The following is a 19,305-nucleotide window of genomic DNA, read 5'->3' on the forward strand; positions in this document are numbered from 1 at the left end:
ATGTAAATAGGAAAAGAACCGAGCTGAATTGTAGAATGGTTAAGGTTGGAAGGGATCACAGTGGGTCATCTGGTCCAATCTCCCTCCCCAGACAAGGTCTTCCTAAAGCACATTGCACAGGATTGTGTTCAGAATTGCATTCTTGAATATCTCCAATGAGGGAGACACCACAGCCTCTCTGGTCAGTCTGTTCCAGTGCTCAGTCACTTGCACAGTAAAGAAGTTCTGACTCATGCTCAGGTGGAACTTCCCCATCCATCAGTTTCTGCCCCATTACCTCTTGTCTTATTGCTCAGCACCACAGAAAAGAGCCTGGCTCCATCTTCTTGACACCCTCTCTTCAGATACTTACAGACATTGATAAATCAGAGGTGAGATTAATACAGCTTGATGCTAGATACTCGATTGTTTAGAAGTGCATCCACTTTGTCATAAAAATGTTGACGGAAGGAATATTTAGGCATCCAACACTAGAATTGAAGGCTGATAATAGTCATGTAGTATCTTCTTGCTAAACTGCCAGCAGATTATTGCACTGCAAGTTGTGAGTTCTGTTTAATGAGATTTCATTTTTTCCTTTTATCTATAGCTGTTGCTTGTCTATTTCTTGGTTAGGTATCAACTCATTACACTTAAATCATCACATCTTTCAACTTTTAATAACTTTATTTCCTCTCGTTGCATTTCCTATTCAACTTTCATTATATTGAGAGGGAATCATCCAGTTACACACAGCATGGGATCATATCTCTCCTGCTGCTAGATGGATGTACTGCAGTTCAAGAATGCACATGACAATTTATTGTGCTCAAGCAGCAGTGTTCAGGAAGCTTCCTCACTTTTATTCAACAAAATTTAGCTTTTAGCTGTCTAAAGGCCTTTAGACTACAGGAAGGATGTGACCTCGCATGAAATTAAAACTTAGAGTGATACGTGCATAAAATCCTCTTAATGTAGTTAATACATTAATGGAATCATAAGAGTGATTCAGCCAACCAACCCCCCCAGATATCCTTTATAATTTGTTTCAGATACAGTATCTTGGACTGGAATATACAGGTGAGGCAGAAGGGGATGGATGTCCCTGTGGATGCATCTGCCAGACCTGGGTGCCTATCTCAGATGGCTTGTAGCATCTCAAATGACATCAGAAATTCCAGTTTAGGCAACTCAATTTTGCCCCATAAAAAAACCCAACAAGACATTGACTGAGCCAAATTGTTTACATCCATTAGCCAAATCTTCATTGTCATAACTGCTTACATATAAACAGATTTGCCTAAGTGCATACTACTTCATTTCAATCCAAATTTTAAGTTACTTCTCCCAATCCCTATATTTAGCAATTGACAGTTTAATTCCTGACAGACCTTTTTTTTTTTTTTTTTTGCATTTTGTAGTGGAGGAGTGTAGTTTTTGACTGAGCAGTTAGTTCTGACTTTTGTGTTAACAGAGCTGCAATTAAAGAAAGTCATTGTAAAGACTTCATCAAGAAACAGGAAAAGTCCTGATATCAACATTCATACTCTGGAGCAACTATTATCACCTGGGATGTATTTTGCTTTATCCTGACTATAATCCTAACAATAAAGAGTCATAGGAAAAAGTGTATCTTGGGTATGTAGAGAAAGCAATGAAGTGCAGAGACTGATGTGTCGCTGTTGTACCAAGAAATGGCCAGAATCACGACATAAGTTCAAGGAGAAAAATAGAACTATTTTATTAAATATATACCTTTGTACCTAAGAGAGCATGGTATGACTGGTCACTTGTTCAGCCACCCCCTAGAGGGACTGGCTGAGGTTCTCCAACACCCATTCAAAATATTTTCTCTAGTGAGCCATAACAAAACCATGCAAGGGCAAGATAGAGAGTTAGTTTACAAAATCATTTCACTGTTTCTCAGCTAAAGCATGAGAAAGGAACACTTCACAAAATGCTTCAGCAGCTGGAAAATTCCTCTGCTCCTGCTTTTTAGCATCCACACTGATTTCCTCTCTTCAGCAAAAACTACAGGACTTGTCACTACTGCAAGAAACAAGAGGCCTCCATAATGTTGAGCCAACTCTAAGATCTTTGTGAAAACCCAAGGACCAAACATGCACACTGCACACAGGAAAGCTGAACAGCTCAAGGAGATGAACTGCTGAAATATATGAAATGTCTTATCAATATACCAGCCCCACCTATGGGCAAAAAAAGGCCTACACAATTGTTTGCATAACCATTTACAAAGATTTAACACTCGAGCCTGTCACTATTTGGGCAAGAAATCCTCAAGACTGGAAAGCCTTATATAAGTTTTGCATAGCCTAGAATTTCAAACCATTTATGTGGTATTTTTGCTACCATAGAGATTACAAGCTCTTTATGAGAAGGCTTCACCACTGCAAGAGGGACATTGTTCACTTCCACTGTTTTGGAAAGAAACTGGAAAAGGTATTCCCCTGGAGATACTAGCCTTGGCAATGCAAGAGGAAAAGGCCTAAAGGGATACAAAGCAAAACAATACATGGAAATGTTGCAAAAGTACAGGAGTGACATAAGTAAGGTATAAACCCCTTTCACTACAGTGGCTGGTCAGTCTTAACACCATATGAAAATACATATTCTGAAGATCAAGGCTAAGGACAGTGCTATGGATGTCATTTCACATGATCAGTCCTACAAGCATGGTGCCTAACATTTAACTGCAACACTCAACTTGAAAGAAAAAATCCAAACTGAACAGACAGACACCATGAATTCTACAAATATTAAATGGTGTCTCAGAACAAATGTCAGTGCAATCAAAATCACAGGAACAAGGACTCCTCATGTGGTACAAGAAACAAAAGATGAAGTGAATCAAGGATGAAAACAAAACCACCATCTACCACAGATGATGTTCAAAACACCTTACAGAATACTTGCATGTGTGATTCTGAGAGTATGGAAAGCTCAAAGTTGGCATGTGCTGACCATGATACAAGCAGCGAGCCAAGATTCAACAGCAAAGCTATAAAAAATGTAAATAATAACCTATTTTGCTTTCCCAGCACTCAATTTGTGACTCAACTCAACACTCTGTGAAAATTGTTTGGCCTTGCCTAATTTTGTAAAACCAAAAGAGAGAACGGAAAAAGTTTCACTAATAGCAAAAAGTGAAATACTTGAATTGCATAATTAAATGTTACCTGTCTCATAACAGATTTTTAGATCAATTAGCTGTTTTTCTCTAACAAAAAATGTGAAAGTTGCTACACTAAAAAAAAATTTCCAAAAGCAGCAGTACAATAGTAGTTCAAATGTCCACCTGAAGAAATAAAAACAAACCTTCTGATTTTCTTCTATTTCATTTTTCATTTTCTTGTCTACAGGTACCCTTGTCAGTGATCTGTTAAAATAAAATATTTGTATCACTCAACCACTATATTTTTAAAAAAGCATTATTTTATGTCTAATTGGCATTTTAATTAAACATCCAATGCACTGTAACTGAAGAATGCTGTAATTAAGTCTTAAAAAGAAGAGTAATGCAGTATCATAAATACTGAATTTTCAAAACAAAAATTGCTGTTTTACTCTAGTAAACCCAGGTTTCAAATTCAGGCTAGGTTTTTTTGCAGTAATATCATCAACATATTTTTTACCACTCTCAGTCTTTCCTCATGGTTTGTGTTTTTTTCTGGATATATATTATAGAAAAGTAAGTTGTTTGGTCATCTAAATTATTACCTGAATACATGCCATATTTGTATATTTTAAGTTAATATTACTATCTCCATGGTATTCAACTTTACAGCAGGGAGAGCCATGGATTTTTCTGGACAAAGGCAAGGAAAACATGTAAAGAATGACCACTTTAAAATTAGCGGCAACTAAGAAAAAAGATTTGCGGATTGAGACCCTTGAAAATGTTAAGCATTCACAGACAAAGTTTTAGTTTCCTTAATCATTCCACCTTTTGAAAATAATACACTGATTTGTGTTTTTTACCTTTCATGAATGTTCTGGAAGACTATTTCATCTTCCTCTGCCACAGTGTATTGCATGCGAAGTTTTAATTATGAGGCTTATCTAAAAATACTTCCAGAGGCAAATTAATCTCTCCATGTTTTGAAAAAACCTAAAACATATTAACCTAAATCTGACTGTCCTGATAAATGCCAAAATAAATATTCTAGTTGCCTATATGAACATTTTTTTCAAAACAGGGCTGTACATGTTTTAGCGAATTTGTGTAGGGCTTCAAGAAAAACTGGAGTCACCTTAAAACTGTAAGTTAACTAAGCAAACCGAGAATGATGCTGCTAAGCCAGTTCCAAGCTTTTGGATAATAAAGCATTTAATAATACAAGTCCTCACCTGAAACTGATTTAGAATAGATCTTGCTAGTATACTCCACATTTCTCACAATATGGGAGAAATAAGACATAAAATCAGTTTACTTTAAATAACTATTGAAGCTTTCCAGGTGACCAAAGAGAGATACTGTAGGAGCAAACAGTATGATTTCCAAGCTTGGTTTTAGAGAGCTCTGAAGTAAAAAACAGTTCCAAAAATACTTTAAAAAAATCTGAATTTTATCATGCTGAACTCAACACAAATAGTAGGGCCTGTAACTCTCAGAAGCAATGCCTCATTCTGCACAAAGTTGATTAAAAAATGCACAGATAAAAAGGACAACTTATATATTTCCAAATGGCTCCTACTGTGAGTAGCTAGCAGAAAAATAAAACATAAATGTGAAAATAATAAAACTATGGAAAGGAAAATACAAAGCTGGTCCAACACTACCAAGGAAGTAAAATATCCATCAGGAAAAGGTAAGCTTTACTGATAGCTGTTCTAGTAATAGGAAAGCAATTCAAGGAATCATTAAATAGCTCCTTGTTCATGCATGGGAGTTGATGATGCAGAATTCTAGCATAATTTTATGGAGAAAGTGTGATGGTTGATCCTTGAAAAGGACACCCTACCAACCTGAGGTAACAAGTCTAAGAATACCTGTGAAAGACATCTGCTCACTTTGAGTTCTGTCATTTGTTCAGAACTTCACAAAGTTTTTATGAATGTTTTTGCAATTGTCAAGTGCTACAGACTCTAACTAAATGACTGAAAGTAAATGGATACTATTTATCTTTCTACAAAGAAGGAATTCACGTAGGAAAAGAAGGCACATTCATGTAGGAATGTTCTTGAATGACCTTAAGGTTGAAATATTCTCTATAATATAATTTTACTCATCTTTATTCTTACCTGGAAGAACATGTAACCGTGCAGTACTTAATGTTGAGGGGAAAAAAGGAAACCTTTCACATGGTCATAATGTTAAGATGTGTGAGTGATTAATAAATAGCAAGTAACAGAGCATTACAATAAGTAATTATCTGCTCCTTAAGAATGCAATAACATGACAAGCATACAACAAAACAATGATGAAAAATACCCTACAAAATGAATTATCAAAATGTTGCCATGACATATATCAGTTGGTACACTGTCTACATCTGATGACATTTTGTAAAAATCTACCTCAGACTAACCTTTTCAACTGGAAATACTGAGACACAAAAATACAGGTGGCAAATTAAAAAGCGAAAGAACATTTCAGAGGAATGGTATATTAATTTTTTTTATGGCCTAAGGGAACCCCATTTTTAAGGAACATACAGTATTTTACTTTATTTTCCTAACTACAGTTCAAAATTTGTATACAGCCTTTTTAATCCAAATTTTGTATAATAAAAATGGTTGTTTTCATATATAAACTGTCTGAAACTTACACAGTTTAAAAATACTATCACTATAATGATCAGCTATTTGTCTAAAATGACTAAGCAATCTCTTCATTTCCTGTTTATTCTAGCTTTTTTTTCCAAACTACTATTTTGACTCATCAGGTTAAGCATGATTAGACTATTAATGATATATATTCTGTGCCCTACTTTTACACAATGCCCCTTTAAGTTGTCAACGCAGACCTACTAAATTTAAATTATTTACATATATTTGTAATGTCTCATGTTAGAAATAACATGCTAGATTAGCATGCTAAAATAAATCATGCAGGACAGAAACAGTGATTCCCCTTTTAATAATTTTAAAGTCTTCTTATACTTTTACCTATAAAATATTTGAAGAGTAGGTAAATTGAACTCTCTAATGCCACAAATGCACAACAGGAGTTGGAGTAGAATGTAACAATTTAATGACTTTTAAAATCAATGATTTAAATGTCACCTGGTACACTCCAAAATGACTTTTTTCTGTCCTTTAAAGACCAGAACTGGATTTGAAGTTCAACATTACGTACACTTCCACTATCTCCTACTGGAAAGCTGAATTTTCTGACTGCTAATCTAAGTGTAAACTTACACCATAGTATTTCATAATAATCATGCTTCAGCCATTTTAAAAGGCGTTTTGCTTCCTTGACACAAGATGTTACAATGGTAGTTTTTCCATTATGGTGTAGATTTTCTCTAATAGACAATCAGGGGTGACAATGAAATACTGTGATAATTAAACAAGAGTAGCAAAATGTGAAAGCACGCTGAGTTAAGAACCTTATTTAGCATCACATTTAATTCAGTAATTCAAGCAAATATTGCTGATAGGATTACATGAAGAACTTACTAAGTATGAAGAAAAGCATTTCTCAATTTTAATACTACTGGCTTACAGGAAGAACAGTTTTTCATATTAGGACAGCTAAAATCAAGACATGTCCATTTATTTAATATTTATCTTGATTTTTTATTAAGTAATCTGTTATGGAAGACAGATCTTCCCCAGTAAGAACACTAATATACAATAGCCAAGCTCAACAGCAATGCTGTGCTTAATGTCTGTGGATCCCCACGGAATTTATTAATAGTATTTTGCCTCATTCCCACTGTGACTAGTTCTGCTACTAATTCAACAAAAGTTTTCACCTGGGAAAGTATCAGTCCAGTAAAATCCATGAGGACTAAGTGCCTGAAGGATTAGCATGTTTTCATGGCATCTCCTTCATCAGACAGGAAACATTTAAGAGACTGATCACGAGCTCTCCCTGGAGTTACCTTCTACTCAATGACATTGCCTGGAATCTATCTAGCAAGCTGTCAGACATGAACATCTGACAGCAGGATTTGGATATAAACCTGTATTACTGTCATTACAGTCAAATGCAAACAGAAAAATAGCATTTGGGAAAAAAGAAAGCTTAAGTATCATACCTGGCTCTTATTGGGAAGTTCTGAGCAATGTCTTTCATTACCTTTAAGGCATCATAAACAGGGGTAGACATAATTCGAGTAGCTGCTTGAAAACTGAGATCTAGAGTGGGGGGAGAAAAATAAATTAAAAAAAAACCACTGGAAGTATCACTCAATCATAACTGCCTACAATCAGGAAAGTGTTCCATATCCATATACACATTCTCACTATTAACATATTTTATGTTTCAATTATTGATTCAACAATTAAGAAGTGACATTATTAAGATTGAAAAACTGATCACATGAAAGTTGGAAATACTAATTTCAGGCTTTTCTACAGAATTCTGCTTGAATTTCTTGAACATACACATTGTATATGTAATTTTGAAATTTACAGAAACACACTGAAAAAACCCAGACCATTCATCACAAAGTATTATGCCATCATCAAAAGGGTAGTACCACACTCAAGCCTAGATACACACCAATCCACAGACACCCATAACTGCAGGAAAGAGCAAGACCTTTCCAGACCCAGGACTTCACAAGTTTTTCAGATAGCAGATATATTTAATGTAGAAGGCTGTGCTGAGTATGTGAATTGTACAATTTTCAAAAGGAGCAGCAATTTCACAGAGCAAATGGAGACTTGTGAATGAAAAGTCAAACTACTGTCAAATTCCAATTCTCCTAAACACCTAGCACAATTTTTAAAGGTATCTCATTTTCAAAACAAAGTAGATTTTCAGATAATGGGACAGCTTAAAATTAATTTGTCTATCCACTGAAAAAACAATGATGGAATTCAGTTAGCTATCTCTGGAGCCTAACTTGAGCGTGACAAATTTTGACATGTAAGACTAGGACAAATCCAATTTTGGTACCCATGGGGTACTGGCCAAGACAGGCAGTAATATACTAGATGCCTCCATATACCTTGTATAGATCTGCATAACTAACTCGGGCAATGATGGTTTTTCCTCATAATTTTCTAGTTAAGACGTTTAAGCAAAAATTGAAAGCCTCAGGTTATTCAGTTTGAGGAAAGCTGATGCTGCATATAGTAAGAAGTGCTGGGCAGAAATTCATAGAGAATGCTGCCTAGTAAAACCTTGCAACATCTTCTTGAAGCAGTAACGAATTAAAAAGATAAAAAAAAGGCTGAATCAAAGTGGATAAGACATTCATAGTTCAGCCTGATAAGGTACTCCTTGGCTGAAAAAAACAGGTGAGTGAGAGGTGGAATGTTAACTTGTACTTCTTAATACTTTTAACAAGAAGTATAAAAAGAAATAACTCTTAAAAGTAGGTTTCAACAGGCACATAAGTTGTGATCAGTTGAAGCAACAACACCCAGTTGCTGCCGTTACTACAGAGAGTGAGGAAGCTGTGAACTTGGGTCATACACTTAAAAGCCTTCATAAATTGTTTCCATTTTACGCTGAACAGCTAGGATAAAAATACTCAAATACCACTGAGGCCAACTGACATCTTTTTACCTTGGTTATCTCTGGTCAGGACTGTCACTTACAGACCTCCCCCTGCAGCACCCTAACACAGCTGAGAGCACAGTGTAAGGCACCTTGAGGAAAAAAAGTACTTACTAATTACTTACCTAAAACATAAAAGCTCTTGAAAGACAGCTCTTGAATGGTGTTTAGGTTCATTTATAAATAGAAGTATGCCCTATAGCTGAAGTAGTTTTGCTTAAATTTAGTTAGATTTTTACTCTGAAGCTAATTAAAGGAAATCAGAGAGAAGCTGTGCCATTAATTCAGCCACTATAATTAGTCATTAAGAATGAACTAGAGAAAGCACCCTGTCATGTCAGCAGTAAGGGTATCAAAACAACTGCACCAAAAAATGTGGGGGCTGAAGACTGAAGATCCTGAACCATAAGCCACTACAAGTCGTCCTAACATAAATTATCAGCATCCCTACGCTTAATTACTTTCAATGCTAAGAACTGGTTTCTTGGGGAGCAGCACCAGTTTCCTTTTATATATATAGCCATAACACCACAGAAAAGACCACCACTAAACAGAGACCTTGTACTGGCTTTTGAAGGGAGACATTAAAGGACTGAAGTTTCATGGCTGCTTCTGCTTTAGTATCAGCCAAGTGGTATTCAATCACACCAAAAGAAAAATAGTCAAACCCACTATTTTCTTTTTATTTGCAAAGTAGATTTCTCAGCAGAACTTTAAAGCACTGTTTTTCAATTGTTTTTAATTTCGGACAAACACAAATCCTGCAGGTGAACTTCATTGATAAAAGACTGCAAGTGAACTACAATTATCCCACATAGCTAGTATCAGACTGGACATTGCTAGCAGACTCTGTAACATCAGGGTCCCAAAAGAAACTGAAGCTCAGATTGCTCAGTCTCCATCACTGCTCTAATATATAGGCAAACTTACTTTGATCAGGTTGTTCTCTAAAACTGAAGAATATAAGGGGGAAAATTTAGTTGTGTAAACTTAACTGTCGTGACATTTTATGAGAGATTTATATTTTAAGAGCGATTTAGAGTTTCATTCAAGCTACAGAATGTCCTGCAAGTCATCAGCACAAAAGCTTTCCACAATTGACATATTTGTTTTCCTTTTCTACAGGAAAGCTTTTAAAAGCATGTTCTTTTACTTGATATTATATAAAAAAAAATGCATCAGTGTGAACTCCAGTACATTGACAGAATTTACAAATTAAAGAAAACAAGCTGTCCTAACATGTATTTCATTCCAACCCAATAGTTATGTCAAAATGGTATCTTTTGCCTGACCTCTAAAAAAACCATCAAAACCAAGTTTTTATACCTGAGATGACACATCAGGCAAAAAAGCAGGCAATATATCTCCCCATCTTATAAAATTACTTCAATGTTCCTTTCATTTCTAGCATACAATACAAGGTATCAGCACATGCCTTTTAAATACTTGAGGTATTGCAGCCTTTTTATGAAATGATGCCTCTTTTTAAAAGAAGCTTTTATCATAATGTCAATACATTAAAATAACAAAGGACTATTAAACAGAGTATTGTGTTAATTAAAATTAAAAATGCAATACATACCCTGTAACTCCCAAACCTTCAGTGGTTCCATGTTGTTAGTAGTTTCAATTAGATGCTTTTTAAACTCTATCAGATTATTTTTCAGATCAGGGTGCATCTGTCTACAATAAAACATTTTATTTCAAAAAAGAATCAATTATGTCCATCAATATCTTATTTCATCCACACTACTGCTCACAGCTAATACTGTATTCTTAGGATAACAACCAAAAATGAAAGTTTTAACTCATTCTTGAAACAAAAATATGGATTTGGGGTGAGAAGATGATTTCTGAGGGCTAAACCCCAGTTAAATAGAATCATAGAATCATTTAGGTTAGAAAGGATCTTTAAGGTCCTTAAGTCAACCATTAGCCCAGCAGTGTCAAGTCCACCACTAAACCATATCTCTAAGTGCCACATCTACCCAGGGATGGCAACTCAACCCCTTTCCCGAGCAGCCTGCCTCAATCCTTGACAACCCTCCCTGCAAGGAAATTCTTACTAAATACCAGGAGTTAAATTATTTCGTAGGGATCTGTCTCAAAATTTATAAATTTATATGGAATAAATGAACTCAAAGATTAGGCAGTATTAACACACCATACAGGTAACTTTTTAGTTTGTTTACCATAGGATGATGTATACCTGTGTATCAACTGTGCTATATATTGACTGTAACTGAACACACTCTTTGTAGCATTAACTACAAAAACCATAGGCAAGACAATGTTGAGAACAAGTTTTATAAATTGATACCTCTGACAAAAAATCAATCTACTGAGCACACAAATCACCAGTCAGACGTGAAGAACATGGTACAAAAAAGCTTAGCTATTTGTTTTGAAAACGTAACAGGTAGGTGAAGAAGTTTTGAGGGCAAATACTTCAGCCTGCTACAAGATATCCTTGAAAAAAAAAATCTTCATTAGATTTCTAAACATTTTATGTCTTCTGCTTACATTTCTAACTATTTCACAGATGAGAAAAGTAAAACTTTTGACATGGCTGTAACAGAGGGACAATTTGCAGACTACTGAAATATCTATTTTGCCTCCTGTATGAAAAGGAGAAGAGAAAAAGCCAATGAATGCAGAAACAACGTCAAAAAGTCTGAATAATTATCTGACAGCTTCACAAATCAGTCACAGTGGTGAATCAAGAGACTAAGTATAGCTAAACCTAGCAGAATACAAGAAGAATAAAGCTCAGATAAAGATATGGCATAAGCAACTGGGATTATCTGGTGTGCAAGGTCTCAAACACATAGGTGAAACAACAGGGAAGCCTCAAGATCTGGGTGTACTTCTACCTCAGTGTGTTTGAGAACAAAAAGGCAGGAAGGGGATGGGCTCTCAAGAGTTCAGACAGAATTAGCAGCTCTGAACTTTGAGACTTAAAGTTTAGTGACAATATCTACAAACAAGTTTATTTTTTGTTTTAAAGAGAGAGAATGATATCTAGAGAAGACCCACAGACTCAAGGGTTTTTTGCTGAAGTAAAAAATTTATGATTCACTGTATGGATCTGTTACAGGAAAAGGGAAGCACTTAGGATGACTGCAACCACAAAATGAATCCACCAACAGAGGGCTGTAAGGGGCGCTCGATAGGGTAACATTCAATTTCATCTAACAGACTGAAGCTTGGAAAAAAGAGCTCCTGCTGGAAGAGAACACAAACTCCAGAATAAGGTGGTACCTACAATAAGCCCATCTTCCTAGAAATATCACTCCTTAACTCCATGAAATGCAATATCCTTCTGAAAAACACCCTATGGAGACACAGCACAAGGGTTTGGATTTCTTGTGCTACTCTTGCATTTTGAAAACCAACATTTTGATTCTAATTATCTAACAAATGTGAAATCACAATGTTCTAAGTTTTTGTGAGTGTTACCCAGACAGATATTTTTAATTTAAAAAGTTTACTGTATACAGTCTAAGATAATTAGAAAACTAAAAGCAATAAATTGAAATTAACAGAATAAACAACCATTGTATCTTTATGTTCACAAGATATTAAAAAAAAACCACATAATTTTCACCACATAAAGTAATTTCCAACATAAATCTCAATTCTTCTATTAAAAAAACCCAACTGGTTCAGGTTCCAGAAACAAATGTAAAAGATTAATTATAACTTGTATCATCTCACTTTAATTTGCCAAAGAGAAATCCTTGGACATCACTTTCCTCCTCCTCTTCCTCATCGTCCTCTTCTTTTGTCTCATTTGCTCCTGAACACATAGTGCACGTGGACAATATAAGCCAAGAAAGTTATTGTTTTATTATGTTTTTATGAATTATAAAACAGTTACTAGAAGCATACAATCACAAAGTTGTCATTTCCAGATGTACTTTTAATTAGATTTATACTTACATATTTTGGCATCAGAATTAATTACTCTACAGAACTTTGCAACATTAAAATTAATTTTTTAATATAACTCATTGAGTGGTAACAATTTTTTTATAAAATTAAATAGATGTGGTTAAACAGTTCACTTCCCAAAATAGCCATTTCTCAGTTTGATTAAGTGGTAAGGTATAACTCTTATCAGTCAACTACTACCAAATTTACACCTGAAAAGCCTGATGACCTTAAAGCACTTGAATCTCCAGCTGGCATTTGATGTAAGTCAGGGATCAGTTTCTTCCCCTTTAAAAAAACTAAACTATATTTTGACACGACTCAAAGGTCATTAAACCTTAGTCTTACCAAAGAGAGTTAATTTTCCTTTTACCTTGTAAATGTCCCTGCAAAGTAATTTCTCTGTGTCACCATGCTGTAGTTACCACTTTCTGTAGTAAATGTCTCATTTCAATATATTGTAACATGCACCAGTCCAAATTCTATGGTACATCACATCTTTCCTACAGAGGATCGTGAAAGGATTTCCACAGAAATTCAGAAAAAAACCTCTCAGCTCCGAAACACGAATGTGTAGATACTGTAGTTATTAGTATATGAGAGATGCCAACAATCATAAAGTAATAGAAGTACAAAGGTTAATCTTAAAATTACTGAAAGGAAGAAGACTGGGTTGTGTTTTGAAGACCCACAGAAAACAACAATTAGAGGTTAGGAAAGTGGACTGTATCCTAAGCACAGATCTTTACAAATGTTCACATATATTTTACTTTCTTATTTCCTAATACCTGAGAATTCCTTCTGTAGAAACAAATTAAGTATAGCCTTCAAAACACTAATGACTGAAGATTCTACAAGCTAAAGATTTTAACACATTTTAATAGCATTTCCAGTGAGGTATCAAATCAATTAAAAAATCCACATACCTTTAATCTGTGTGTCATCTACTGCTTTATATTCTGTACTCTTTATTGCAAGTTCCACACCATATCCAGATAAATACATTTTCCGGGAATTTGGTTTCTGCTTGATGATATTATTTTAACAGAAGAAAAAACATAACAAATGTATTTAAAGGAGATTAACAATATCTAATATTGTAACTTTAAAATGTTATGACATTTAAGTCATTACTTAAATTCATCTCTCAATTCAAAGTGCAAGGCATACTGACAGTCCACTGAGAAGGCATGTAACAAAATGTGCTGATGTCCTTTATCTCCTGCAAATCACAGAAAGGCTGGTCAAAATTGTAGTCCTTTTACACAATACAAGAAGAGGGACTAGAACAGCCAGAGTTCATAGCACCCTATACAATTATTGATGCCTTCCAACTCACATTTTAAACTGTTACTCATTTCTTTTTAATCTTGCCAGACTTCCAGGATGTTAAGAGGAAATTCTCTCTTTTTGCATCAGACTTATTCTTTAAAAAAGTTTTGATAAAACAATTAATCACTTTCTGCAAGAAGTATTAAGAAAATGTATTAAAGTATCACTGCTAAAAACAGGCTGCCACTTACCAAAAACAAACAACAACTACTTCTAACTTTGAAGCGGAAATTTGACATTCAATAGTATAATTACACAAAGCATACTTATTTCTGTATACATGCCCTAATTTGCCCCAAATGTATGAAAATCCCCTTTCCAAAATGCAATTTGCACATGCACAGCAGCAATTTCTTGAAAGCTTTAGCTCGCAATTTCTAAGAATCATTGTGTACTGAGAATCCTCCAGCCCATGAGTGAAAACCCAAGGCTGGGGGCTTCTCTGTCCATCCTCTTAGCAAATCTCAAGACAGAGGGAGCAGAGAGCACTCTATAAGTAGTCTCAGTGACATTGGCAAAAAAAAAAAAAAGAGACAGCAGAATGACCGTACCTCTTCTGTTATCAATGCTCCCTCTTCTGGAATTTAATGTAAAAAAGGAGGGAAAATCCATCTCAGTGGGAACCAAAGAACAAAAATGGAGGTTGTGAGGAAGGAAGAAAAGGGAAGAGAGGTCTGAAGAGAGAAAAGGTGCAGGCAAGAAGACAACACGCATTTTGAGGGACCATGATGCATAAGCCAAGCAGAGCAATGAGACATTTAATATGCAAGTAGGCATTTGACTGAAATAAAAGAGCATAAAAGAACAAAGTTCAATAAAAATTATATCCCATACAACTTAGAATTCAAGACTGGTTTCCTCAATTTCTCTATTTCATTACTGTGAGCAAACAACTCGAAGTCATCTGCAAACTACGTATCTCATCTCCCTGAAATGCCTGGTCTACATATATTGCAGCAACCTCTCACTCCATCAGATTATTCTCAGATTAGTCACACTGTTTAAGAGCTGTACTTTGAATATAAATCACAAAACCCTTCCAAAAATCAAAACTGGGGAAATATAGTTCCATATACTGGTATTTTTCTTGTTTTGTTTCAGGGAGAAGTGAAGAAAAGAATTCAGAAACACTGTGTTTCAAATAGTCACACCATGGAACACAAACATTTTAAAACTGGTCAATGATGCCGGCCGTGATAGCCCACACTGCTGTATCTGAATGAACATATGAGATTACATTGAGAATATGTAAAAATATAATTGGTAATTTCTCAATTTGATTCTCTATTCTACTTTCCATTTTTCTAATTCTAGTTACTATGTTCAGCCTGCTGCACCAAGATTCACCAAGATCTTCGTACACTGTACAAAATCCAGACATATAACCAAAAAGGAGGTATTTCAAGATCAGTGATGCAATCAGTGCTTGCATGCAGGATTGGTAACATTATCATGCTTTCCCGCCCTCACAGTTTGTATTAGATGAATTATTTACCTAGAAAGTTTTAACACTAGAAAATGTATTGCACATAATTTAGGCAAATGCAAAAATTAATGTAGAAAGTGTGTATTGTCAAAAAGCAAGCAAAGCAAAGACAGAATACTAACTGTTTACAGAAGCAATGTTGATTTGAAACGCATACCTGAACATAATGCCGGAGAACATAAACAATTTCCTCCTTTTGTGCCTTCTCAGATAAAATCTTGTGGAATTTGACAAAGTCTTTTGTACCCATTTCTGCATATAGAATAACCACTGGGCCATCCTCTTTAAGAGTTGGGAATTTATGGTCTACCTTGAAAAGATATGGCCTGGGTCTGGTTTTAAAACAAATAGTTGTGATAGTATAAAGTCAGAAAATTAATTAAAACAGTGGCAGTTTTTCTACTTCATAATTGAAAAAACTAGTAAATGTTTATATGCTAAAAGTATACAAGCCATGTTAAAATCATCACAAAAAATCAGGATTGCTCACAAACCCAGAACAACAAACTCATGTATAAGAAACTGAAAAATCAGCATCAACTATAAATAATTGTATTTTATTAAATCACAACACAAAGCATATAAAAAGCATAGCACTTGGAGATTTTGTGCATCAGTAACAGCTCGAAGCTTTCATTTGAATGATACATTACATCTGTTAGAGATGCACAGAGCAATCAGGGAAGAACAGTAGCAGAGGGAGATTCTGTGAAGTTTGAGAAAGCTGGTAACACACCTGGAAGCTAACTGTTTTGTACTACTGTGACACCACTGAGCTCTGTTAATTCAGCTAATTTTGCAAATTTTGACTGCCTACCTACCCTCGTAACTGAAAATCATGACTAGAAAAGCTACACTGCAATGATTTCTTAGATGACTAAAAACATCTTTTGAATAAAACCTGGGAAAGATGGAGAAGTAACAGAGGATATGATTGAGTAATACACTCAAGGTACTAATTATTGATGAGCACACTTTTTCAAAGTTGCTTTTGCACAGACAGTCAGAAGACCAGCAAACTCTCTCCAAGCATTCCCAAGGCAAGTTAGGAAACTCTTAATACAACACACAGTACAGAACTGTGTAGTAGACACTCACTGAAGAGCCATACTGGAAAGGTGTGAGCAGAACGCCACAGTTTCTGTCATGCAAATCTTAGGAATATCTTCAATATAAAAAAACATAGAATAATTTACACTGCAAAGGTAACCTTTGGAGGTAATGTGCTGCAAACCCTCACTTCAAGCAGGAGCAATTTCTATGAGGTTACTCAGGGTTTTAACACCAATGTCCTGTGTAAGTTTGGTAGGTATGCAATCAAGGACCTCATCTGTAAGGCAGAATAAAAGGAGGGGCCCAGTTTAAGAATTAACTTGGGTGCATGTAGCCAAGTGTCACAGAAATATCAGGCAAGCTGTCCCACTGCTATCACAGGACAAGGCAGAGCAAATAGGTGAGATCTGGGAGTCTGAAACCACTCTTGAATGAGTAAGCTCTGTGAAAGAACTGATCCAGATTTGCCCCAATAAAAGCATACGTGTGAGATGTGACTTGAACAACTTCCTTCTCATAGCCAGAGAGACAAGAGCTGCCACAGTCATGTAGAGAGAGGGAAACCTAAATCAAGGGAGCTTCTCTCTTCCTAACCACTTCTACCAACCAACCAAGGTGATTACTGAGTACTGCTATGATTGAACAGTGACAGTCTCAAAGGAAGAATTTCAAATCACAGTGAACATGCTTCATAAAAATATTGAATGCTGCAGTGAAGTAACACTGCACAGAGCTCTTCTAATGACCTTGGGTTCAGAATTAAAGTGTTCAGCCTTTGTAAATCCAAGATAAGCCTCTGCTCTCTGTTTCTCTTCAACACTGAATAGTAGTGACAAGGAATTGATTCTCCTGCTCTTAGAACTGAAAGCTAATTATTTCCTGCCATAAGAGATGCTCACAAGAAGGCTGCCTGAAAGACAAGGAAGAACAGCTGGGCAGACAAAAAGATAAAAAAATGACACAGATGTGGAGTTCAGCACTTGCTTATCACTCACTAGGGTAGTACAGGCAACCGTATGCTTGTCTAGATAATTGTCAGGATAGGATGCAGAAGCAATGTGATAAAAGACAGCAAACATGTACTGACAAATGTAAGATACTGATTGTTTTCAGCAAAATGTGGCTCCATTTAATGCTTCTGCTCTTCACAGCGATAGTCCCAGAAATCTTAGTGTGTGTTTTGGACAGTTAGCAAGATAAGCAATCCCAATCATTTAACCACAAGTACTTTGACACATCCAGAGCCCTTGAGTTCTGGAGCCATTGCAGCTCCACACAAAATACTTCCAATTAGAACCACACAGTCCATTGCAACGTGGCTGAAAGTGCAAAAGACAAAATTACAGTCACTGCTGCATAAAGGACTGGAAAAAAAAAAAAAGCAAAACTTTAACCTTGACATGCAGAATATTTGGGCTCTCCTTAGTCCAAAGAGCCTGAGACTTCCTGAATCTGGGCTTGAGATGATGAATCCACGCAAAAGAATGCTGCAGTCTCTTCTTCCTCTTCCAGTGAGATTTGAAACTATCAGTCCCTAAAATCAGAACATTTCTAGCATCCTCATCCAAATACGGTGAACAACTGAAAGCACAGCTTAAATTGGCCGGGCTTAATTGGAAGAGTCATGACAGACAGAAGACAGAGAATGGAACACAAAGGAAAATACTCTGAAATTAAAAAAAGAATCAATAAATCAAAAAGATCTCTTCTATGAAAAGACATAAAAAGAATGACTGGTTTAGAGCAATCACCTGCAAGATGGCACACTGTCCCATATATCACTTGTTCACCCTGTAAAAAAAAAGGAACAGGAGCACAGCCCTATCTTTATCACCTAGCCTAAATATCACCAGCATAGGTGAAAAGCATCTGCTACCCAGAGTACAAATGGAACAAGTGTACAAGAGTACAAGTGGAAAAGACTACCTGAACATGTGAAGGTGAACATGTTTTGCTCATAGTCTAGCTCCAGGTATTCTAAGTATTTGAGTGATACAACTACTTTTGGGGTGGGGAGAAGGAGGGAAAATTTATCAAGATTTTGTCCCTGCAGCTCTGAAGGTTGTGATATGACTGGTGCATGCAAAGCTATTGAAAATAGAAGACAAATCAAATAAAAGAAACTTCTGTTTTATTGCAAGTTCTTAATAATTTCTAGAAGTCTAACTATCTCAAATCTGAATAATTCAGGATTCTATTGTTTAGTATTGTGATTTTCCAGAATCTTGTACATTTGGAAATAATATCTCCAGAAACGAGAATGTGCTGAGTCTAGTTAACTGCTTTAAAAGATTACTATATTCAGACATTGCAATAAAATGTTAAGGTCTCATGATGCCTTAATATATGGCCACAAGAATTTAACAACATTTTTAATTATTTGTACTATATTTTGGCTTTTACCTAAGAAAATAAGAGATATTTGTTAGAAGAATGTAATAGTTAAAAATGGGAAATTGTGAACTAGACAGTGAGATGCTTTTACAGAAAGCTTGGCTATTGAATAAGCAAAAGAAAATTATTTAGTAGGTAATTGTATCAATGGACTTAGAAGACACCACAAATCATACATGTAGAACACAAAATTATTTTCAGAAGCGACCAACCCCAAAGAGACAAATTTATAGGTTTTCATTGTTTTTCCCCACAATTTATATTTGACAGAAAGCAAAATCAAAGAAATATACCCTACTAAATCATCTTTCTGCTCTGCATGTCTCCATGAAGTGCCTGAGGGTATGGACGCTAATGTATATTATGGTGACCATGGCGTGGGGCGGGGGGGGAGGAAAGAAAACAAAAATTACACACAGGTCTTAAAGAA

The 19,305-nt window shown here is 35.5% G+C and overlaps 1 protein-coding gene across 4 annotated transcripts in view; it reads right to left on the reverse strand.

Moving 5' to 3' along the window:
* UGGT2 (UDP-glucose glycoprotein glucosyltransferase 2) overlaps nt 1–19,305 on the reverse strand; it is an 80,120-nt gene that overhangs the window by 48,761 nt on the left and 12,054 nt on the right. For 2 of the 4 annotated variants that reach the window (XM_032100056.1, XM_032100059.1), the window contains exons 5-10: nt 15,586–15,760; nt 13,537–13,636; nt 12,395–12,476; nt 10,260–10,360; nt 7,206–7,305; nt 3,316–3,376 (exon numbers count right to left, since the gene is read on the reverse strand). In XM_032100056.1, coding sequence (XP_031955947.1) covers nt 3,316–3,376; nt 7,206–7,305; nt 10,260–10,360; nt 12,395–12,476; nt 13,537–13,636; nt 15,586–15,760 — 619 coding nt within the window. Of the gene's footprint in view, nt 1–3,315; nt 3,377–7,205; nt 7,306–10,259; nt 10,361–12,394; nt 12,477–13,536; nt 13,637–14,493; nt 14,520–15,585; nt 15,761–19,305 lie in introns of those variants that run through there. The other 2 variants (XM_032100058.1, XM_032100057.1) reach the window with 2 other exon arrangements.

The sequence above is a fragment of the Corvus moneduloides genome, chromosome 2 (assembly GCF_009650955.1).
Source record: "Corvus moneduloides isolate bCorMon1 chromosome 2, bCorMon1.pri, whole genome shotgun sequence".
NCBI classification, from domain to species: Eukaryota; Metazoa; Chordata; class Aves; order Passeriformes; family Corvidae; genus Corvus; species Corvus moneduloides.